General features: G+C 36.4%; 2 protein-coding genes across 2 annotated transcripts; both read left to right on the forward strand.

Moving 5' to 3' along the window:
• The first annotated feature begins 11244 nt into the window (after positions 1-11244).
• Positions 11245-16055, forward strand: LOC103441403 (BIIDXI-like protein At5g11420). Its single transcript, XM_029107063.2, has 3 exons — positions 11245-11481; positions 13334-13831; positions 15243-16055. Exons 1-3 carry the CDS (start codon positions 11409-11411, stop codon positions 15767-15769), a joined length of 1098 nt encoding a protein of 365 aa, XP_028962896.1. The 5' UTR covers positions 11245-11408; the 3' UTR covers positions 15770-16055.
• Positions 16056-16842: 787 nt separating this feature from the next.
• On the forward strand, positions 16843-19693 carry LOC103441404 (GTP-binding nuclear protein Ran-3-like). The gene is made up of 8 exons (XM_008380079.4): positions 16843-17019; positions 17149-17218; positions 17841-17897; positions 18009-18126; positions 18622-18711; positions 18812-18991; positions 19079-19156; positions 19387-19693. The coding sequence occupies exons 1-8, from the start codon at positions 17017-17019 to the stop codon at positions 19454-19456; spliced, it is 666 nt and encodes a 221-aa protein (XP_008378301.1). The 5' UTR covers positions 16843-17016; the 3' UTR covers positions 19457-19693.
• The last annotated feature ends 5035 nt before the right edge of the window (positions 19694-24728 follow it).

Here is a 24728-nt window from a genome sequence, read left to right on the forward strand (position 1 = left end):
CGTCTGCCATAACCGTTATCGATTCCTACTTAGGATAGAGAAATTAATATGGATTTAGATGGTAGGTAGTCAATCATAACTTTGGGCCAGTGAGAGTTGAGAAGAGTCGAAAAAGGAAAAGGACTAAGGTCCCTAGATATCCGGGCCTACGTTGGACCACCACATGAAGCCGATCCTAGGGGTTGAGGCTCAGGATCAAAACCGGCCCACTTTGTCTGCTCTTATTTGTAATATTTTTTTAAGGGAACTTTAATGAAAAGCTCCTGGTACTGTTTACTTTAACGAAAAACCACATTTTTACACTAAAAAGTCAATCCCAGTACTATTCACTTTACACTTTATTTTGTCCTTATCGTTAAAACTCAAAGTTTTCAAGCCATTTTCATTAGTTTTCTTTGTTTTTTTAAATGGTAAAAAAGGCTCACATAAGGCCAGAACCCGGCCAGAATCATGGGGTGCTGCCATCCTACACATATTCATCCCCATATTAGGTTTATATATATATATATATATATATATATATATATATATATATTATATTTTTGAGTATGAAATGTGGAGCAAAAAATAATCACAAGGCGACACGTGGATTTTTGACATAAAAAGACAAAACTACCCTTGAGGTATACCGGGATTCCTGCAATCAGCAGACAATTATCCTTCAAACAAGTCAAAAGTGCCCAAAATAGGTATCAACTTAAAACCTAATTTATTCATACATTTCCCATTTCATTATTTAGCTAATCAATTAGCTAAATAATATACTTATTCCTTTCATATTTCCTAAAATTGACTAATTAAGGGATTAATTACCTAATCAATCCCTTAATTATCAACTAAACCTCCAAATTATAACCAAAAACCCACTAGGGCCGGCCATGCCCTTTATTTTCTGTTTGTTGCTGCCATTTTCTCCCCCTTTTTATGACATTCAAATAGCTAGTTAATTAGGTTATTACTATTTGCTAATTAACTAGCCAATTATTTCCATAACTCCTCAAAATAACTAGCCCATTATCTCCATAACCCCCAAAATAAATCACCATTTCCTCTCCTATAAATTGGGTTCCATTTTCACAAAACACTAGTTCCAACTCTCTTACAAAAAATCCCAAATATTCTAAACACTATTTCTCTCTAAAATTCTAACTTTGGCATCGGAGGTTCTTCGGCCAAAGCCCCCCCATTCATCGTGGGCGCGTGAGGCTCTTGGCCTTAACCTAAGGTGCTAGTTGTTTTGTAGGTGCAAAATCATCCAAGATCGAATAGGAGAAAATTTGCATCCACATGAAAGTTCAGCTAAATCTTATAATTGACAATATAAAATATCGAATTCGTTATTTATAAGAATTAAATTTAAAATCTCATTTTCATGATCAACATGTGGGTCACACCACCCCTTAATCACTGTCACATTTTTTTTGGTCGATCCTTAATCCCTGTCCCTACATTCCTCGTGACGTGTTCCTTTTGGGTTAGGGGTACTTTGGTCTCTCTGAATTTGAACCTTTGTCTTCAGCGTCGACTTCGTAAGAATTTTTAAAAATTAAGCATGTGAAATTCAAAATAATAATTTTAATTGATATTTTGGTTAACGACTAAAGCTGCTACAAGTTACTCAAAAAAATTATGTAAAATAAGAGCATTTTGAATTTAGCCACTGTTGAAAATACTTACTAAATATTAGTAGAGATATGTTCATATGTCTAATGCGCAACGTCGTTAATTTGACGAAGTATACGAGTAGAAGCTGTTTTTTTAAAACCGATATTATGTGAAATTATTTTTATATGTACGGTCATAATTCACAACTAAGCAACTTAGGTCCTCGCCATTGTTCGTGCATGTGTTTCTCTAAAATTCAAGTATATATTCATCTAACAAATCATATATTTTGTTCTTCAAAAGTTCGTGATCTTAGATACCAAGATCCGATTTTTAAACCAACACCATATCTCAACACACAAATTAATAACTAAGGAACTAACAGATGTTCGTTGTCGGTAGGAAGGGTTGCACGTAATCCTAATTACTAATAATGTAGATATAATTTGATTTATCAAATCTGATCAGTTTTTTTTTTTAATTTTTTTTAATTTTTTTATTTTTAACAAACGATATTATCTATATTAAAGAGAAATATGATAAACTTAGTCTCACAATAAATTAACAATAATATAATTCAAATTCATTTTTAACAATAATCTAACTACCATATATTGTAATACGAAATAATAATCTGACTAGCACGTATAAAACAAAACAAAACAAAACAAAATTTTCAGAGAGATACAAAACACGAGAGAGAAAGAGCTCTTCAAATAAAAAGAATGACACATGGAATCTTAACAACTAAATAATAAATTAATTAACTGTTTTTCTTCTAATGGAGTACTACACAATTCTATTTAATATTTAGCTAATAATTAATTCATACCTACCTGATACGGAGAAAAATATATATTGCCATTATTTTATGAATATTCACAACAATTAACAAGGAATTTTAGAACTATAGCAAGTGGTCTATTGGTAAGAGCGTAGATTTCGGCTCTTAAAAATACAAAAAAACAAGGATGTTGATGCACAAAACCTGAAGTCTTGGAACAACGTAAATCCAACCGTGAATCTGCATGAAATGTAAATAACACAAGATGTATCGTGGTTCACCCCAAGGTTTGGATTACGTCTACACTGATTATTGTATTTCTGAGACAGAGAGAGCTCTGAGAGTGGGAGCTTTAAGAGGGGGTGAGAGGGCCTAGGAATTGGCCTCCTCTAATTGTGAGGGTGAGGAGTCATTTTATAGAATAAGGGCTCCTCACTTATTACATATTTGTCTCTTCCTTTATTACATAATTACATATAAGTCCCCTGAGTATTTGTACAAGATCTAAATACGGAGGCCCTAAATATGGTATAAACAGTAGTCCCCCAATTCTTCAGTCAAGAGAGTCTTTTGGCTGGAGACTTGAAATTCAGTCCATGTGTGGGCCGAAGTAACTAGATGTTGCCTTGAACTGATGCTTGATATGAGGCGGTGCTCAATCTGAAATGATGTTCAACTAGAAGTAGCACATGCTGCGAGGCTCGTAACTTATGTTGCCTTGGTTGGCTCGGCTTATGACGTTGAAGGTGAGGGGTCCCTTTTATAGAATAAAGGCTTGCTCCTCAATACATAAATGATGGGCTAGAGTTGATGCTCACAGCAAGGCGGTTGCTCAGTAGGTGGCGATGTTCTCTAATGGTGGTGAGGGATACCCTTTTATAGAATAAGGGCTCGCTCCTCAATACATAAGTGATGGGTTATGAGTGATGCTCGCGGCGAGGCGGTTGCTCAACTGGCGGCGTTGCTCTCTAATAAAGGTGAGGGAGTCCCTTTTATAGAATAAGGGCTCGCTCCTCAATACATAAGTGATGGGCTAGGAGTGATGCTCGTGGCGAGTTGGTTGCTCAGCTAGCGGCGTTGCTCTCTAATGAAAGTGAGGGGGTCCCTTTTATAAACTAAGGGCTCGCTCATCAATACATGAATAATGGGTGCTCTCTAATGAAAGTGAGGGAGTTCCTTTTATAAAATAAGGGTTCGCTTCTTAATACATAAATAATGGGCTAAGTCCCCCAAGTATTTTTTATAAGGCCCAGTTGAGGCCCAATATATGGTATATAATGTAGTTCCCCAAGTCTTCGGTCAATAGAGTCTGTTGGCTGGAGATTTCAAATTTAATCCATGTATGGGCCGAAGTGGCGGTTGTTCAGAGGCGGTATTTGTATATCCTGCACTGAAGCTTTGTAGGTGAAACTTTGCAAGTGAAGCTTTGAAGCTAGAGCTCTGTAAATGAAACTTTCGAAGCTGGAGCTTTTGTAAATGAAGCTTTTGAAGCTAGAGCTTTGTAAATGAAGCTTTTGAAGCTGATTGACATGAGTGATGCTTATGCATGTTTATGTTGATTGACATGAGTGATGCTCATGGATGTTGTCATGAGTGATGCTCATGAATGTTAACATGAGTGATGCTCATTAATGTTGACATGAATGATGGTCATGAATGTTTATGTATGATTGTCATGAGTGATGCTCATGAATGTTTATGTATGAATGACATGAGTAATGCTCATGTATAATTTGGAGTACTGGGCGTACTTTTGATCACCTAGTTGGTGGCATGAAGGAGAGTACAGGTTGTACATTTCATCACCTGATTGGTGGCATGAATGGCTAGTTGCCAAATGATATTAGAGTACGGGTTGTACATTTCATCACCTGGTTGGTGGTAATAGCGGCATGTTGCCGAATAATTTTGGAGTATTAGGCGTACTTTTGATCACCTGGTTGGTGGTAATAGCGGCATGTTGCCGAATAATTTTGAAGTACTGGACGTACCTTTGATCACCTGGTTGGCGCTATTTTGGGCTTATGGGCCTTCGCCCTCCACACAACATTCCAGCCCATTTATTTTGGGCTTGCCTTTTTTTTTAATTTTTTTTAATTACCATCTGATGGAGTTTATACAGATATCTCTGAAAGGTAAAAAATAAATTACGTCACTTTAAAGTAAGGAACCTTTATCTTCCTCCTAGGTCTTCCCGTAGATTTCTCAGAAAATAGGAACATGCATGATGAAGGTGTGGGCATCTTATTTGGTTTTAGTAAGATCTCCCTTTTTCTTTTTCTTTTGCGTTGTCCCCATGTGCTCTAGAGGAGAGCCTCCCTTTTTCTTTTTCTCTTTTCTGCTGTCTGAAATATTCTTTTTTCACTGCGTGATATTTTTGCTTTTGCTTTCTCTAGATATCCTTTACTTTTTCTTTTCATTTCTTGAAGAAGACGCCGGAGAGGACGAGGCGGGCCTCGAGAAGCATGAGAGTGGTGCCATGGCGTTTAGCGCCAAGCCACCTTTCCATCCCTTTCTGCACTGATCTTGCAACCAGACACCACCAATTCCAAGCACTAAAGCTCTGGTCTTTTCTGCCACTGCACAAACCCACTAATCTCGCCGCTGCCGCCAACTTATCTTAACAAACACTTAACCTTCAACTTGTTCTTACCACCATTCAAGCTCATCTCTCTAGTACAAAACTCTGACACCGCCATCTTTACCTTCCCCCACCAACGTCTACGCGGGCCTCCGATACCGATACGAGGACGCTCAGCACGTACGCCGACTTGTCCACCATGTTCGAACCGAAGTCCGCCATCAATTCCACCAGCGGCTTCATGATTCCCGGTTGTACGACTCTAATCTTGTTCTCTTTAACTGAATATAGCGAGTACAAGGCCGTCAGACGGGTCATTCTTCCCGCGAAAACCACCGCACTCCAGAAGGCTGATCCATATTTATACCTACTGTCACCTTTTTGTATCTGAGCACCTTCTTGCATCTTTCATTCTTCATTCGGTGGATTCTTTGCATCTCAGATTTTTAGATCGCTCAGGGTGTGGGCCTGCAACTTCATTTGTAGGCGCGGCGGATCTCCCTGTCTTGTGACATTTCTGAGAGAAACAGCTCTTTTATTTTGAAGAATTGCAGGTTTTTATTCCTACTTTTTACTAAAGAGACAAATGATGAATGGTGAAATGGTGAAGAGCAGTCTTGGGAGAAATGGGAAGAGTTTAGAGAAATCAAGAGATGTAAGTAGAGTGGTTATGGGCTCTTGGTGCAATTTCAAGGTTTCTCGAGGACGAGTCGGGAGACTCGGTTATTTATGCATGAGATGCCGGTCGAGGTGCACGGGTCACCGGAGATGGAGTTCCAGGTGGTGAGCTTGTTGGATGCGTCCGACGTGGCTTTGAATGATAGGAGAGGTTCGGTATCTGGATTTGAAGAGACGTGGAGAGTAGCGAAAAAGAAACTCGTGAGGAGAAGAATGGCCACGGCTGTCATTGTTTCTCTGCAAGTGAGAGCAGAGAGAGTGAGTGAGGGAGATAAGTGAAATTTCTTGGGTTTTTCTGGGAAAGTTTTGGGTTGTTGGGTTTTTGCATATTCACGGTGGTTAGTGGTGAGGTCTCACGGTGGTGATATGAAAAAAATGAAAGAGAACCGACACAACTTTTCGTATCGATTCCCACAGACGGTGCCAAATGTTGATGCACAAAACCGGAGGTCTTGGAACAACGTAAATCCGACTGTGAATCTGCATGAAATGTAAATAACACAAGATGTATCGTGGTTCACCCCAAGGCTTGGGCTACGTCCACACTGATTATTGTATTTCTGAGGGAGAGAGAACTCTGAGAGTGAGAGCTTTGAGAGGGGGTGAGAGGGCCTAGGAATTGGCCTCCTCTAATTGTGAGGGTGAAGAGTCCTTTTATAGAATAAGGGATCCTTACTTATTACATATTTGCCCATTTCTTTATTACATAATTACATATAAGTCGCCTGAGTATTTATACAAGATATAAATACGAGGGCCCTAAATATGGTATAAACAAAGGACGTCCTTGATTTGAGGCTTTAAGCTAGTGAGTCTGCTTGATTGTAGCCAAGGAGGCTGAAATGTCTCTTTAAATATTTCTGACCCTCGGAATGAATGGTTAACCATAACTTGCTACGAATTGTCTTTATTTTTTTTCTTTTTAAAGAAAGGGAATTTTAGAACATATATGAGTTTGCATGATTCTCTCTCTATCACTGCACATGCACTGTATAATTAGTCTTTTAACTAATACTAAAGACATGACCGTCTCTGAGATTTCGAGGGCCCTATGCGAAATTTATAAAAGGGCTCATTTTTAAGATAGTTTTTATTTTTAAAAAAGTAGGATAATATGTTGGTACTAAAAATAATAACATAAATCAAAACGACCTTTAGGACTCACTGTAAGTTTACAAATGTCATTAAATAAGTAAAAAGAGTTACAAATATAATCTTCACTAAATAATAAAAAACAGTTCAATCTTAAGCAATCAAATAAAGAAAAAAAAAACCTAAAAAACTCTAACTTTAAAGTTTCACTTGAATATATAGCATTATTATACAATAAAATTGAAAAGAAAATCGTTTTTTAAGGTGTTGTTTTGGCTCTCTTATTATCTCATTGTGCACTCCAAAATTTTTTATTTAGAAAGAAAAAAAAATACACTTATAAAAAGTACACTACAAGATTTTAAAGTGCTAATAAAAATATTTTTAATATATAACATTATTACATATAAATATAAGATACCAAACAATTTTGGGGGGCCCTTTAAATTTGGGAGCCATGTGCGATTGCACCTTTCACTCCCCCTCAACGCCGTCTCTGACTAAAGAAACCTCATTTCGTTTTTATCAAATAGTTTGACATGTTATATGTTTTTGGTTGATGATCAAAATTGTGGCAACCAAGACTTGAGAGGCTTCTTTTAAATGCTTAAAAACATCTACTTTTTGCGGTTTTACGTTTCATTCTCCATTCTCTCACTATTGTATAAAAAAACCAATAAAAAAAAACTCCTCGTATAAAACGTACAAATAAATTGAAAATCTATCATTTTTCTCATATCACTCTAAGAATACGAGTTTATTGTCTGTGTTTAGCTGGTTGTATCATATTTGTACTTGCATTAAAAAAAAGATAACTTCATGTCGGTTTCAAGTCGTCTAAATAATTATTACTCCTATCTCGAACTATCACTTTCAAATCTTCATTAGTACATCTTGTTTTGATATTAAGATTTAACTTAAATTAATAATATGGTAATATATCATGGCGAGCTAATTAAGAAGTGAGATATAACTTAGTACTACGATCTACTGTCATTCTTCTTTACTTGTAGATAAGATGTTTTAGGTTTGATTTTTGTCAAAGAGAATTTGAGTCACATTATTGGTAGCTCATTATGAGGCTAAATCCACTATCTCCCTTATTGTAGACAATATCGTTTGTTAAAAAAAAAAAATGTAAGAAGTGAGCTCATTTCTTTCATATGATCTCGCCAGCCATACAAACATTAATAATTTACATACATGCACTTTGGCCATACCAAATAATTAAGACTAAATTTGTCATTAACCCTAAGAACATTCCCTACCAAGTGGCAAATTTCCTTTCACGAAAACAATACATTGTCATCAGTTTGGTTAATTATATTACAAATTTAACTTTAATTTCTTTTATTTTCAAGCGATATTCCTGTCACAGCCCGTCCCGAAATAAATTATCGATGACGTGAATTGACTATTTTACCTTTGGACATGAGTGTTGTGGTGTGTGTTATGCATGTTAGGGGTGGTCCAAACTTATGTTTTTTCTTAATTTTTGGACCAAAGTAGCACTTAGTTTTTGTGGTTTTGGTGGGTGACCACGTGGACCACTCACACACACACAAACTCTTCCTCTCTCTTCTCTCATGTGCTCTCTTTTCATCGAACTCACTCTCTCTCCTTTCTCCCTGTACAGACGAACTTCGAACCGAAAATTTCACGCACGGATCGACGTTCAAAAGGTAATGTTCTTGTTCCCTACAAGCTCCTGAGTCCATTCGTACTATTTTTAGAACTTGAAACCTTCGAAAACCCTAGTTTCTCTCGAACTTCGATTTAGGTACTATTCATGCAAACGTAAAATCTCATGTTTTTGGGGATTTCAAGCTTACATGTAGCTTAAGGAGGTCCTCATGAGGCTAGGAGTGGTTTGTTGGAAGATTTTGGACGTCGGAATAGTGAGATTCGACGAGTTGCAGGTTTGGCCGGAATATTGAGGAGTTTTCCAACGAATCTCGTGGGTTTTAGGGCTTTTAAAAGGTATGGTTATGTTCTATTCGTGTCAAGCTTCAAATTGGTTTAAGTTTCATGAAATTTGATTGAGAAATGAACGAGAAATGAAGGTTTAAAGAATTTCCCAGTTTCCGGCGCCGGTGATGGTCGTCAGAGTTCTGAGGTAGGGGATGATGGAATATTCCTAACGGCGTTGGTTAGTTTGACGGGTTCCGTTACTATTTAACGGAATATTCTTAACGGCAGTTAGGGTTTCCATTAGAGTTCCCTAAGCGTGGTTGTGCGTGTTGTCGTGCCTTGGCCGTCGCGTGGTGGCGTGTGGGTGGTCGGAATTTTTTTAAAAAAATATGGGGATGTTCGTGGAGTTGTGTAGATCACGTTGGTATATTCAAACACCCCATTTGAGCAATGTATGAGAAGTTATTAGCTAGTATTGGTTATGTGTTTTAAATTAACGTTTTTATAGTTATTTTGCATATAGGGGAGACTTATCCCGAGGACGAGCGCAGTCAAGGGCGACTTGGGGGCTACGACCATTCAACATACCAGTGAGTGGGCTTTTTGTTTTCAATATATATTTATACACTTGATATTTTCTAAAAAAAATGCGTTTAAATGAAGTATGCCTTGAATGCCATGCATATAAATTTATATTCTGTATATGAATTAGTATTGGATGCATAATATATAATTGTGGTGTTGTGGACGCTCAGGTAAGCCCATATAAGTTTATGAATTGTGAACGTGATTTTAAGTTGTGATTAATTGAGAAGCATTGAGCTCATAAACCTGCACCTTGGGTGATTGTGAATTACTAGAGTTAGAGTATAGGCCTGTTATTAAAGTCACCTCCTGCACCATATGCTCACATTGGATCAAATTTAGGTGTACAGTCTTGTTGTATAGACCATCATAGGTGGTTCCGACTTGTATGTGACTAGCGATTTATCGCCCAGCTATCATGAGAGCATAGTATTGAGCATAACTATATTACACCCAGTCTTGTTGTACATACCCTTTTTAGTGGTTTCGACTTATGTGCAATGTAGTGTCGTATAGGTCATTGTAGTGACTCCGGCTATATTAAATAATGAGCTATGAATTTGGTTGTACAGACTTACGCAGGGGTTCTAGCTAATATGTTAATTGTCATGAATTTATTCTCACCTCAGTTACTTGTTCTATTTTATATTTTGACATGTCATACTTATGAATATGATTATGTGAAGCATGAATTGAATTGAGATATTTACATATATATTTATTCATATGTTTATATTCTATTTTTGGGAAAATTATACAAGTTTTACAGTGAGTGATTAGAACTTTTGAGAAATTAACTAGTTTTGTAAAACATTTATTTTTGTCCACTTACGTTTTCTGTTTTGCGCCCCTCCAGGTTTTAGGTAAGCTTGTTGTTGGTGGCATCAAGGATTTCGGCGGTTCTGACATAATAAAATATTTGTAGGACATCTTCTTGTACTGTATAATTAGTACTTGTCCTACTGGACTGCACCTAGACTTTCTATGCTCTGATTAGGAGTATTTACTTTTGTATCTCGCTCCTAGTACTTCCTGTTTATTAGTGCACATTAGTAACTTTTGGTTTTTAATTATTGGTATATTTCTTATCTTTATTGCTTCCGCACTGTGCACATGACTACGCCACCCTCACGTGACGGCCAGCATGTCTCGATCCCGATCGGGGTGTGTCAATTCCACACTAATCAACTTTAAGGGAAAGAAAATGATTTAAACTCAGAATGCAATGAGTTAAAAAGAAAAATTCTAATCGTTAGGGTAATCCACCACTTGTATTAATTGTCATTTCTTAAAGACAATCGAACATATGTAAGTTAGTAAAGTCAGTTAGTTAGAACAAAGCATGTAACTATGTTCAAATCCTCTTGTTATAAAATAATAATTTAAGACCCGTTTCATAGTACTTCAGTATAAAACAATTTTGCTAGTAAGCACTTATATAATAAATTTTACAAACTGCTTCTACATCTCAAAAATGCTTTTAAACTTTTTCACTAAATATAAACAAAAATACTTTTAATTGTCACAAACACCGTTTCGTCAAATGCAATCTCAAACATAACCTTAATATCACTTTTGCAACGATGAACTTGGATTGCAAACATGGATCAAAGATTCAAACGTGAGGATAGAAGGGTGTCGTGGGCATGCATGCTCGCAACAACCGAGGTTGAACGGAACCATGTGACCTTAAACAGCTTTTGTCTGCAAACTCCCACAAGGCACACAGATTCGGATCACATATTAACACAATCACTTCACTCCTCATAAAAAAACAAAATAACTAAATTAAGAATAAAAACGTCAAATAGTACTACAATCGGTTGATAGTTTTTTTATTTATAAATAAAAAATCTTAAGTTTAAATATCGTGGATAGAAAATTCAATACTTGCACAGGTCTTATCAAACTCAACTCTTCCTTGATGTAAAATATAACGTTTAGACTAAAAAAAAAATAAATTAAAACTAACGTCATTTCAGAGGCCACGTGAAGATTGTCAGAAATTGGGATGGCAAACTCGTTATATTCGGTAAAACCTAAGGGCCTTTTTGGACGTTGGCATGCATATAAACCCTTCGTCTCTCCCTCTTTCCTTCAACTCTGCATAGCTCACCAGCTTACACCTCAAAAATTTGCAGACAGGGTTTGAATTTTGATTGATCAAAAACTATGAGAGGGGTAGCTTTTTTGTTGTCGGTTCTGTTGTTTGCCACTTGCCACTCAGCCTTCTCCCTCATCGATGGTAAGCTTTTTATTTCACAAATTTTCCATTTAATTATTCATATAACGGTTTTTTGGAGGTTTATTAAAAAAAATCAAAATAAAATCTGCATTTTATGTGTCGGTTAGTTATTCTTTTTAAAAATTCTTGGTCTTTCTCCTTAGAAAACTGAAGTTTTGGTTCTTGAATTTTGAATTGAATTTCAGTTTTGGTTATTTAACTACAAATCTGCAAGTATTGGTCGCAGATCTTGTTACAATGATAGTTTTTTAGTAGTTCCGTTAGAATTTTCATCCAAAAAATACTGTGTTTTATGAGAAAATAAAGAAGAGGGAATTCTAGCGAAATTATCCAAAGAGATTTTTGTTTCACATTGTGACAAATTTAGGAACTTATTATGTTCACAGAATTTTAATTTACAGACCAAAACTCTAATTGGACTAAAATTAATGAATTAAGCAAAAATTTTCAGTATATCAAGGTTATGTATGAACGTTATGTTAAAAAGACCAAAATGGCCTAGTACTTAAGCATAAGTTCATCTCTTGAAGACTTGGATGGAGGGTGTTTTGGTCTACTCACGTGGTCATTGACTCATAGAGGTTGGTTTGGTATTGCTTTCTAGGCTGTGAGAATAAGAGTGTTTGGTAAATTTTTTTGTAAAAAAAAAGTAGTATTATAGTGTTTGGTAAATTTTTATGTAAAACAGATGTGAAAAAAACCGGTTTTTTAAAGTCGGTTTTTCAAAGCTGGTTTTGCAGCTTCTTGTTTCTTACTTTTATTTCATCCAAAATTGTGAAAAAAACTGAAGCTGAATGTTTACCAAACATAAAAAAAAAAAACTCTTAATTTTTTTATATACTAACTTTTTTTTAGAATTATCTCAGTATCAAATTAGACCAGAAAGAAGGGTTACTGGAAGTTTCAATCCACCTAGCTGCTGAAGATTTTCAGTTTTATTTTTTTCTGTTGGTAGAAAATTTGAATTCCTTGAGGGGTAAATTTGCCATTTCATTTCTCTTCAGTATCTTCTCATTTTCTGAGCTGTGACAGCCTTTAATTTATCTATAGAGGATTTTGGATTTCCTCGGATCTTTAGGGGTGAATGTTTGGGCGGTTGTGATTAATATATATTCTGTGTAGGTACCCAATTAGTTACCAGCTTTGCAGAGTGCACAGAAACCTCACATGGGTGCCTCTGGTACAAGCACAGTAGATCCCACTAGATTTGTATAACATCAAATTTGGAGTAGGCTCATTATTTACTCATTTTTCGTCTTTTTCTATTTAAATGGTCATAATTAAATCACGTTAAAATTTTATATTAATTTTTTTATAATAAGAAAAAGATAAAATAAAAGAATGTAAGATGTGAGAATAAAAGAGAATGGGAAGATGAAGGGCGAGAAGTCTATTCCATCAAATTTAGAGTAGTATTATCCAACATCTATTTTTATTTTTCAAACGTATTTTTTAATTTTTAATTATCTAATCGAATAAATTAAAAAAGAATTAAAGAGTAGAACAATTAACAAAATAAACTCAGTAAATTTTAAGTACTTATTTTTTTGTACTCTGTCATACTTTTGGAGCCCAACAAGATTTTCCGCGTTCGTTCGGTTATAGTTTTATCATATAGTTTCATGTACACACATTACTTATATGTCACATGAGTCATATTCTTGTACCATATTCTATTTTGCTCTGAAGTAGATATGCATGTATACTTCTACATGTCACTCGCTGTTTAACACGTGTTATTTTTTCGGTTTTGTATTGTATTTTTAGTGAGTTATTTCAGCATATATGTCAAATTGTGATTATTGCGATAAGAATGATTTCTTCCCTAAAACATTGTAATCCAATAATGCAGGTTACTTAGAAAATGGCAATTTTGAGCTACCCCCTAAGCCATCGGACCTCAAGGGTTCCGAAGTGATTGGCCGCTATGCCATACCAAAGTGGGAGATTTCTGGGTTTGTGGAGTACATTAAGTCAGGCCAAAAGCAAGGGGACATGTTGCTGGTTGTCCCTGAGGGGGCCTATGCAGTTAGGCTCGGAAATGAGGCATTGATCAAGCAGAGCATTAAAGTGATTAAGGGATTGTACTACTCAATCACTTTTAGTGCAGCCAGGACTTGTGCTCAAGAGGAACGATTGAACATTTCCGTGGCACCGGACTCTGGAGTGCTGCCTATCCAAACAGTGTATAGCAGCAATGGTTGGGATTCATATGCTTGGGCGTTTCAGGCGGATTATGAGACAATTGAACTTGTTTTGCATAACCCCGGCGTCGAGGAGGATCCGGCTTGCGGGCCTCTAATCGATTCGGTCGCCTTCCGGACTTTGTACCCTCCTCGAGCAACCAACAGTAAGTTCTCTCATCAAAATTTGGCACGTTATGTTTCGAAATCTCAATTTAACACTGCATATTCAAATTCGCCGATTAAATTGATAATCTAATAATATAATATTTGATAGTGTATTTGCTTAATATAGGTGACCTAGTTACATAAAATGAGATAGTCTTATGTCCATCTTTAGATAAAAATGGGGTCCTCTTATTAGGAAGGACCACACTATTTGTATAGCTGTACGGAGCCCACTGTTTCACCTTCATTTGAAAACCAACAGGATTCTCTCTGGATCATTTTGGTGAGGATCTTGTGAACTTGTGAATCGTGTTTGTTCATCGTATATTGTGCAATCAATTTTTGTCAAGTACTGTTTGTATTTAATTTTAAATAAAAATATGAAAAATAATTTCTGACTGCACGATTTACAATGAACAAACATAATTCACGAATTCTTAAGATCTTCATAAAGAAAATCCTACAAGAATCCGGATTCATTTAAAAAGGCTAAAAAATTCTGAGCTGTGGATGCAATTATTTGATGACAAATGTCCTCTTTGGGTATGCAGCACCTGTCCCTCTGCCTAAGTTTTTGGCATGCGTGACATCAAATAGTAAAAAATTTAATAACATAGAAACTATACTGATTCCTTGATAAGAGAACAAACAGATCAAAATTAGGTAAATCTTTGCTATTCTCAGAAACTTCATAGATCTCTTATTTCCATTTAATTTCAATGTCATGGCTCATTAACAATGCTCATTTATTAGTTGGGTCCAAAACCCCATGAGAGTGAGATTTCCCAGAAGTGAAAGATTTTCGATGTGTCTGGAACATGAACATATACGTCATTTGTAATGACATTATACAAGGAGACGGACTTTTAAAAAAAAAAAAATTCCTCAATTTATATAAAGACATCTGGTGTACCGGCCGTGCTTCATGCACATTAAAAAAATCTCTCGTCAAGAGCACCAATAGCACGTCATTCGTTCTAAAAAATATATAAAATGCTAAAATTTATAAAATGCTAAAATTTTGGTCATATTCGAATTCACGCTTGTCCTGTCCGATATTACAAGTCGAGGCTGGCAATTTAAACTTCACATATAATAAGAAAGCAAATCTCATAATGAAAGCTGGTGCAGTGCCTAATTTTTAGGTCACATCGTCTTGGACACACACAGCTTGCCATGACCCTCTTTCTCATGCTGTATTAAAATTGTAGGGTCTATCATGTCTCTCCCCTTCTTACATTGTTACATTGATGCATGCATAATTGAAGTGTACAAAGTTGGAAAGACATTGTATTGGTAAATTTATGTTGTCAGACTATAAATTTGAGTAAATTATGACAAATTAACATGATAAATGGTATAGATTTACAATTTGGTCAACAATTACCTAATAATATACCTCTACTGCAGAGAACTTGATCAAAAACGCCGGATTCGAAGAAGGTCCATACGTGTTCCCAAACACATCTTGGGGAGTCCTAATCCCACCAAACATAGAAGATGACCACTCTCCATTACCAGGTTGGATGGTGGAGTCCCTCAAAGCAGTGAAGTACATAGACTCAGACCACTTCTCAGTCCCGGAAGGAAAAAGAGCGGTGGAACTTGTGGCCGGAAAAGAAAGCGCAATCGCCCAAGTTGTCCGAACCATCCCCGGAAAAACCTATGTGCTCTCGTTCTCAGTAGGAGATGCAAGCAACTCATGCGAAGGCTCCTTGATCGTGGAGGCATTTGCAGGGAAGAACACTGTGAAAGTGCCTTATGAGTCCAAAGGCAAAGGCGGGTTTAAGCGGGCTGTGCTCAAATTCGTGGCGGTTTCGACCAGGACACGTGTCATGTTTCTAAGCACATATTACACCATGAGGAGTGATGATTTCTCTTCTCTGTGTGGACCTGTGCTTGATGATGTGAAGCTGTTGAGCCTTCGGAAACCCTAGACGATGAGGGCCAATTTGGTAAATACAAATTGGGTTGGAGCTAGGGTTTGGAATTTGATAATATGAATGTGAGGAAATGAGGCCATATATTTATGATATACAATGAATGAGGTCGCATAATTTGGGTTATATGATGATGGTGATGAACTTTTGGTTCATTTTTTAAAAGAAGATTAGCGGCGGGATTAGGGTGTACAATTATAGTTTGATTTTTATGAATGGTTTATGTACTTTCATGAGCAAAATAAATGAGAAAATAATGATATTTAGTTATTTTCAAAACAAAGGGGATTCAAAACCATCATAGAAAATTGCAAGTGATAAATTGTTTTAGGGTATAACAAATTTCTCTTCGACCCATTCAATTCCATGAGTTCTGGATTTAAACCCTCGTTCTTTCACGTCGTCATGTAGCTTAGATAATAATATCATTTATAATAAAGAAAAAAATTCAGAGAATTGTTCTTCATTGTATAAAGGTCTGAGAACGTGTTCCTCAACTACTTTTGTGCTTTGTTAAGGTGAATTTTTACGCACTTGTGAGTCCAAAAGCACAACCAAATCCCTGAAAAGCACTTGTGAATTTTTGTGCTGGGTAGGATCCTATAAACAGTTTCCACGACGTAATAACAACATTATTTGGAATATTTAAATTTAGTTTTTATTAGAATGTATGCATTCAACTTAAAATCAATTGATAATAAAAAATAAAGACCCAAATTATATACTCCGTACACAAATCTTTTTTTTGATGCGTGACTACTTTCAGCAGCATCTGACCCTCTAACAACACCAAAATAAAAATATCACTAGATAACATCAATACGACAAATGCATCAACCCATGAATCGATGCCAGAAACTCGAAAATATTGAACAAATAAATGAGACTTGGAAAGCAATTTTTCATGATAAAAAAATGTCGCACTTTACGGCAGCCCAAGCCCAACAGCCCAACAGCCCAACAGCCCAACAGCCCAATTCAATCTTTCAAAACGGGTCCGACAAAACCCGGTACAGTCCAAAACGTCAAACGGATCCTGCTACGTGGCAATCAAATCTCATTTTACTGTAACAATCGGACGGTCCAGAGCGCTGCGTCACGTTGAAGCTAACATAAGGAAGTACTAGGGTCTCTGAAAAGGCTCCGACTATATAAACCCTAAACAAATCTCAGCTCGTTCCCTCTCTCCCCCTCACTCGTTCTGCTCTCTTCTGCGCCACTCAAAGTGTCGGACCAAGACGCAAATGGTAAGTCCTCACATTTTTTCTCGGGAAATTTTCTGTTCCTTTCCTTTGATCTTCGTATTGTGTGTTTGGCTGCAGAGAAAACCGGTTTTTGACTATTTTTTTTCAAATATTTTTGGTGAAATTTTGCAGGCTTTGCCGAATCAGCAGACCGTGGATTACCCGAGCTTCAAGCTCGTCATCGTCGGCGATGGTGGAACGGGTCTGCCTTTCATTTTCTCTCCCGATTCATGATCTGTTTGATCTCTTTGAAAATTTTCGTTTTTTGAAATTTTTAAGTTTGTTATTTGTTTGGACAAATCGATTGGTTTGTGAACTCAAATGAACAAAATGCAAACTCTTTTGCTTGGAAAATATGGAGTTTGAGTTTTAATTTTGGTAAAGAGTTTAATTTGGTGTAGCAGTTGTAGATACATATATGTGTGTGTATATATATATATATTTTTTTGAGAGCTTGACCTAAATGGTAGACATGAAGTTTGGATGTTTGAGTGATTAGGTAGTTGTAGGGTGATTTCCCATGACGTTACCTCAAAGTCGATTAGAGCAATGGAAATGAACTAAAGTACGTCTAAACTTGTTACTTCTCTGGAAATTGTTTACCGGCGTTTCGGTTCTTGGACCTTGTTACAGTTGTTCAAATGAAAATGTGGCTTAAATTTTATGTTTGGTGGTTTGATCCTGTCCCGGTGTGATCTGATAGCTGGTATTAGTGAGTGTGGAAATTTTCTTTTTCAAACTGTGGAGTAATTTTGATGGTAAGGATTGAGTAATTTGTTTATAATGCTGTGGTGTTTCCCTAATTGAAACTTCTGTCGATGCAGGAAAGACAACCTTTGTGAAGAGACATCTTACTGGTGAATTTGAGAAGAAATATGAACGTAAGTATCTTGCGTACTGCTTTTCCCTTTTGATTTGTCTTTTATTTATTGACTGTTCCCTTTCCATTTTGTGATCTATGGAACTCATGCGCATTCTTGGTTAATGGACAGCAACTATTGGTGTGGAGGTTCATCCATTGGACTTTTTCACCAACTGTGGAAAAATTCGATTCTACTGCTGGGATACAGCCGGGCAAGAGAAGTTCGGAGGTCTTAGAGATGGATACTAGTGAGTTTTTTTTTTATTGTAGTTTTAAATTTCTGGCTGAAGTTTGTTATCAAACTTGTTTGCATTTGTTTTTTGGCTGTGTTTAGAGCGTTAAGTATTCTGCTTTCTAAATTCTTGTCAGCGTTAATTGTTACTCAAGATTTGGTTTGTTATTGGATCAGTCAAGTCTAAAGCTGGTGCTTATCCTTGTATAGTGCTATGTTGAATTTTGAGTCGAATGATTGACATGCTTCATTGAGATATGATAATGCAAATCTGGATGACGAAACCTTTGTTTCATGGATTATAACTAAGATTAGTTTCTTCCAGACTTTGTTGAAAGGATTTTTTATTTATTTATGCTTTATACCTTTTAGCATTCATGTCACTTTCTGTAGTTCCATTCCTAGTGGATGCAGGAAGGTTTTGTAGTTATTGCTCACCATGTGTATGTCGATTGTGCTCCCCAAAATGTGATATTTTCTTACTTTGATTTTGAATTGCGTTGTTGTGCAGTATCCATGGGCAATGTGCTATTATCATGTTTGATGTTACTGCTCGGTTGACATACAAGAATGTTCCCACATGGCACAGGGATCTTTGCAGGTTTGCTTGCAAAGTTTTCTTTATTTGTTATCGCATGTATTTCTCTCAATGAGGTTTTGGGTTTTGGTATTTGACTTTTTGGGTTCTCTTTGAATTCCAGGGTCTGTGAAAACATACCGATTGTTCTTTGTGGAAACAAGGTTGATGTAAAGAACAGGCAGGTCAAGGCAAAGCAAGTTACTTTCCACAGGAAGAAGAATCTTCAGTACTATGAGATATCAGCTAAGAGCAATTATAACTTCGAGAAGCCTTTCTTGTACCTTGCCAGAAAGCTTGCAGGGTAAAATCTTTAAGTCGTCAATAGGTGTAATTTTCTTGTGACTTTTGGAAGTGCAGTTTAAGTTACTGAAAGCGCTGCTTGTTGCAGGGACCCTAACTTGCATTTTGTCGAATCCCCTGCCTTGGCTCCTCCAGAAGTGCACATTGATCTTGCTGCACAACAACAGTAAGCCTACCCAAATTTTCTTAGGCTCTCTCTCTCTCTCTCTCTCCCCCTCACACACACACACACCGCACGTAGTTAGGCACACATCTAATGTAACAAGGAATATAAAGCCTTATAAAAAGGCTAATAGTTTATGATTGGACTCGACATATTAGTGTTTACTGCTTTTTTGTTGGTTTCTTTTGCAAACTGCAAGGACCTTACATTTGATATTGTCATTGATAATACAGGCACGAGGCTGAGCTTGCTGCAGCTGCTAGTCAGCCCCTTCCCGATGATGATGATGAAGCATTCGAGTAGATGTGGAAGTTGTCGTCTGGTTGAGAGTTCCCTTAGTATTATTCGTGGGTCCTCGGACCATTTCTTCTGTTTTTCTGAAACTGCTGGTATTGTTGTTTGTAAGTGTTGATTTTCCTGGTCAATTGAGGATGTGAGGATGTGAATTGGAGAATGCAATGTTTTTATGTTGAACTGGCTTCCTATCACCCGTTTTCCTACACTTTGTCCAGTCTATGTTATGCAGTGGCGTTCTATTTAGCCCATGTTTTTATGAAAATTATATTGAAGCGGCCGTAGGATTCGTAGCCGTTAGATATTGGTCATTGGCATCTTTGATCAAAGATTTAACAGTTAAAAACTCGTGGGGACTGCAATAACATTGTTGACTGCTATAACCTGTCCAATCTGTACTCAGTTGATTATTTCGTTTAACTAGTCAGTACAATTGATTTCAAAGTTTACACTGCATATTATGAGCAATGGACAAAACTATTGTTGACTGCGGTAACTTATAGTGAACTAAGTTTGATTTGTAGATTTGCATTTGTTTAACTGATATGAATCTGTACTTAGTTAATTGGTGAGCTTGACTAGTCAATCCAGCATGCTTTAATTCATAATTGCTTTGTCATTGCTGTTTGCATAATGAACTGATATGTAAATGTGTTCAAGCATATGGATTATTGTCGTGAAATTAATATGGGCAGACTCGATTAATTGAACCTATTGGCCAGTTTGGTTTGCTCGTACAACTGTACTTTTTATCACTGACTAACTTGTAACTAGTTGACTAGCTCATTTAACTAGTCCACTATGCAAAATTAAATTTTTATTTGCAAGAGATTCCGCTTAATACCCGATTTCAATTGGTATCAGAGCCCTCCTCTAGATATACATAAAGTGATATTTGGGAGTTATTGGTATTTGGTGGAATCTAATGGAACAGACTATGATGCATGGTGTGAAAAGTTTCAAATCTTTTTAAAGGCACAAAATTTAATTGTAGTTGATTACCTTATCTTTGAATGGAGGGCTCTCTCATGGATTATGGACGGTGAATTTATTGAAAAAGCAAAGTGTGATTGGTCCCCAGGTGAAGTCACATTGACCATGGCTAGTAGGAAGCGAGGAAGAATTATTAGTCGTACAGACATGCCTTCTACTAGTGAACATGGACCTTGTTTCTCTTATAGTGGTATTAGACATCGTGTTGCTAAGTGTGCAAACAACAAGAAACCGCATCAGAAATATGACAAAACAATGATGGCTACCTAGTGTGATAACGAGAGTGAAGATTCTGTTTGTTCTGACAGGTCATCAGATGATGAGGAGAAATCCATTACCTTTGTTACCTCAGTTGAAGAGATGTCTCCTAGTGGTGATGCATTTGTGTTGGATGAGATTGAGGACTTGACTGATGAAAATCTGTGTCTTGAGTATGGCTCATTCTTTAATGTGACTTGTGTTGCACAAGTGGATAATATTGGGTTGACCAAGAAGGTTTCTGTGCTGCAAGAAGAAAATGAGTCTCTCTGACTAGTCAGACTGTAACTGAGTGAAAAGGTTGTCTCTTTTGAGGCTCAAGTCAAGATTCTAAATGAAAGGGGTTTTGCGTGTGTTGATGAAGATGAATGAGACGATCTTATTGCTATTTGTGAAACTCATGTTCCAGATTTGATGATTTCTTAAGAAAACTTGTTACATCAAGTTCATGTGTTGTAAGTTAACAACAAAATGTATCATGAGGTATACTTAAAGTTATCGTCTGAGTAGGTTCAGACAATGTACAAAGTGGTTTGTCTGATTCTTGATGCTGAATGATATGACAAAATGCTATGTGTTGGAAGTGTATATGGTGCCAAGAATAATCTTGGTTTTATGGAAAGTGGTTCATGTTTCATAGGCACAAGCACACAAATTATGGAGGAATCTTTGCCTATGACTTCTATGGTCAGTACCTCTTCAGAGACAAGACCCTTTCCCATATGTCATCTTATAGTGAACTTGGTCATATTCGACCTAGGTGCTGAAAACGTTCCTCAGGAATGAAGAATGACTTGAAGAATCAAATTGTTCGACTAGCCATAAAAGTCAACAGAATGGCTCAATTTGTTATTTCTTCTAGCTCTAGCAATATCAAGTGTCGTCCAAGTCATTTTTGAAGAGTTTCTGATATATGTATGGTCGCTCACTGTGCTCTTTATGTCCCAAAACCAAATGTTTGGTACCTAATAGTGAGTGTTCCTGTCTTATGATTGGTGAAAAAAGATGTCTTCCTGTCCTTTGCACATGTTAATGGTGATGAGATTGAGTTTGGTGAAGATTATATGGCTCAGATTGTCGGAAACTGGATAGTCAACATTCTTAGTCTTTCCTCAGTTTGAAAATGTCTATTATGTGGCTACTTTGACAGCATCCCTTCTTAGCATCGGTTAGCTTTGTAGTGATGTTGCTGATGTTGTGCCCTCCAAGAAGTGTTGCAGATTTATTGTTAAAATTGGAATGAACTTGTTGGTTATTCCAAGATCGGAGGACAATTGCTGCAATGTTGTTTTTCCTAAAGGTGGTGAGTGCTTAAATTGGGACAAATTAAGAAATTGATAAACTAATGGTCTTAAGGGGGCATCACATCTCTATTTCTCTGAATGTAATATTTGTGAACCTTACATCTTCGAAAAACTCTCTGTGATGACTCACAAGGGAGTCTCTAACACTGGAATTTCCATAGCTTCTCTTTTGATTGAAATGATCCTCAGTGCTCAAACTTTAATGATGTTTTGTGGTAAGATAAAGACAATGTTGATTGCTAGATGCATTGAAAATCCAAGGTATGTTTCTCTTTCTAATGCAAATTGTGATCTTGTCATGCTTACTTGTGTTTTTATGTTGTGGTTGTTACATCTGTTCAATAACCTTGGGGTGAAACAATTTAACCATTCATTTTCATTATGAGTTTATGACCTTGTGTGTGAAATTGAATTTTTGGAAGAACCTTGTCCAACATTGAAAAATCAATCTTTTTAAAATACAATTTCACCACTTTTGAGGGTTTATAGAAAGAAAATTTATGTTATAATCTTAGTACCAGTTGAAAAATAGCCACCTAACCATCTCACAAGTACTTTGGACAATCGAAGACATAAAAATCTTTGACGGTCTATTGGTCTCCGTGCTATTAATTGAATAAGTTGAATAACTATGCTTCCAAGTTTTTCTAGCATGTTTTGTCTCTGTGATTGAATCTGTTTTGTCTATCAACTCATCAGATAATACTGTTTTGCTCTCTGTATGCATCTCTTTACTATCATACATTGTCGATAATTTGTGGATAAACCATGTAGAATTTTTCATTGTGATGTCAAGGGTTCTTCCTTTTTACTTCATGTAGCCTCTGAAAAATCATTTTTCATACCTCACAAAAGCCTGAGTTGATTTGAGGGTTAAGTTCACTTTGATCTTGATTGAGTTGTAGTGACTCTACTTACTCTATAATCATGTGTCTTTTCTCTGCTTCCTTTTTTGTCCTCTCCCCAAATCAAAACAAAAATTCAAATGGAAGAGTGTTGTATTAGAGGGGTGTTTTCGAAAAGAAATCATATATCATCAAAAATGGGAAAATCCTGTCAATTTGGCCTTCCATGCAATGTCATGAGGTTTTGCTTCGAGATCTCCTCTACAGGTCTTGAATTCAAATTCTAAAAATCAAATGTTGTCTCATAAATATTCACATTTCATTCAAATGACCTTGGCATATCTCAAATTGGTGCTTCACAAAGTTCCTCACTAAAGTTCACTTTCTTTCAAGGCTTGTGTCCTACTTTTTGTGAGTCTAGTCCCTTGTTCATATTAAGAAGAAAGTGCTAATTCTTAAGCTTAATAGATTATTAAAAGTTTGGTTAGTCTTTGAATTAACCTTGGGCCTAGTGGCATGAAGCTATGATTTCAAGAAGGCTACATGTCCCTCTTCCTATACCTTGACACATCATTATTGCATTACGAGCTTGTGTTAATCTATGCTTTATTGTCCATGTATACCTTTGAAGATTTGTCATTTGAGAGTTGCATTGCATGTATATTTCTCAAGTTCTTGAATTGCTAATCTTACCTTGGAAGCATAGATATTCAAACTACTCGTTGTTTCAATTCCTTTGTGGATTGTCTCGTTAGCTGTAGCTTATTGGTGCTGAGATTATGCATATCGTCCTTGATCTTTATTTTTTGTTGTGAGTTGTCTAGATTGTTCGGGTACATTGTTGTGTGCTCTTGCACAATTTTTTTTTTTAAATAGACATGTTTCCTTGTCTGTCGAGTCATTGGTTCTTGTCAGAAAACTGAAAAAAAAAATAAAATTCAAGGTTACTTAGGTCATTTGGGATTGTCAATTTGCAAGGAATGCTCTTATCTATTTTTGATAGGGAATCATCTTAGTCACATCTCTAAGGTTTTCACCATATGTCTAACTTGTCATCACTTATGCTGACACTTCTAAGTCTGCGTATCTCCTAAGTGCCCCTATATTTTATTCTATTACTTTGTGTTGATATTGTGACTGCCTTGTTCTCCACTTCACATCTAGGTATTACATGGGAGTCATGTGCCTTCTAAGAGCACTCATTTTGGGAGAGTATAGTATTTTGTTGAGAGTTCATGTTATGGGGGAGTGAGTATGTGAGGGTTCAACATCCTAGAAGAGCACTTTTTTTTTATGGGAGAGTTCATTTTCTTACGACAATGGTTTATTTGTATTTTGAAAACTCTCATTCTGTTGTACGTGGTTATGCTACTCTTGTGTTGGTTGTTGATGGTTGCCCTGAATTTATTCCTTGGTCATGCCTTGTACTTTTATTGGTTATGGAGAATTGTACCTTATTTTGGATATATTTATGTTCTTGGTTTGCTCTTATTCTCTTGTTGCACCATTTTCATTCAATACCATTGGCATTATCTTATTATCTTGTTTATCATTTGTGCTCTTGGAAATTAAGCCCTTATCATTTGTGGGGGAGTTGGTTCATTTACATGCACTCACTTGTTGCTTAATCCTTGCTTCACCTTGATTGGACATGCTTATATGATATATTGCTAATTCTTTATCCCCTGTGTTTTTGCTATCCTTGCATTATGTATTTGCTGCAATTTTTTATACTTCCGATATGGTGCAGCCACTTAGTCTATAGACTTCTAGGTTTATAAGGGAGTTTGTGTCTAGAAGAGTGTTAACTATGGAGGTGTTCAAATTTATTTTTATAGGCAAACTTGACCTATTTTGACTTTGTTATATTTAAACCTTTCT

Source organism: Malus domestica, chromosome 08 (genome assembly GCF_042453785.1).
Source record: "Malus domestica chromosome 08, GDT2T_hap1".
NCBI lineage: Eukaryota > Viridiplantae > Streptophyta > Magnoliopsida > Rosales > Rosaceae > Malus > Malus domestica.

What these genes read in the sequence shown, in the direction of transcription:
- LOC103441403 (XM_029107063.2), top strand. Translation starts at nt 11,409, where the DNA reads ATGAGAGGGGTAGCTTTTTTGTTGTCGGTTCTGTTGTTTGCCACTTGC. An exon ending in AGCCTTCTCCCTCATCGATG is followed by an intron (nt 11,482 to 13,333) that starts GTAAGCTTTTTA and finishes CCAATAATGCAG; the next exon opens with GTTACTTAGAAAATGGCAAT. An exon ending in CCCTCCTCGAGCAACCAACA is followed by an intron (nt 13,832 to 15,242) that starts GTAAGTTCTCTC and finishes CCTCTACTGCAG; the next exon opens with AGAACTTGATCAAAAACGCC.
- LOC103441404 (XM_008380079.4), top strand. An exon ending in ATTTGAGAAGAAATATGAAC is followed by an intron (nt 17,898 to 18,008) that starts GTAAGTATCTTG and finishes GTTAATGGACAG; the next exon opens with CAACTATTGGTGTGGAGGTT. An exon ending in GATCTTGCTGCACAACAACA is followed by an intron (nt 19,157 to 19,386) that starts GTAAGCCTACCC and finishes TTGATAATACAG; the next exon opens with GCACGAGGCTGAGCTTGCTG.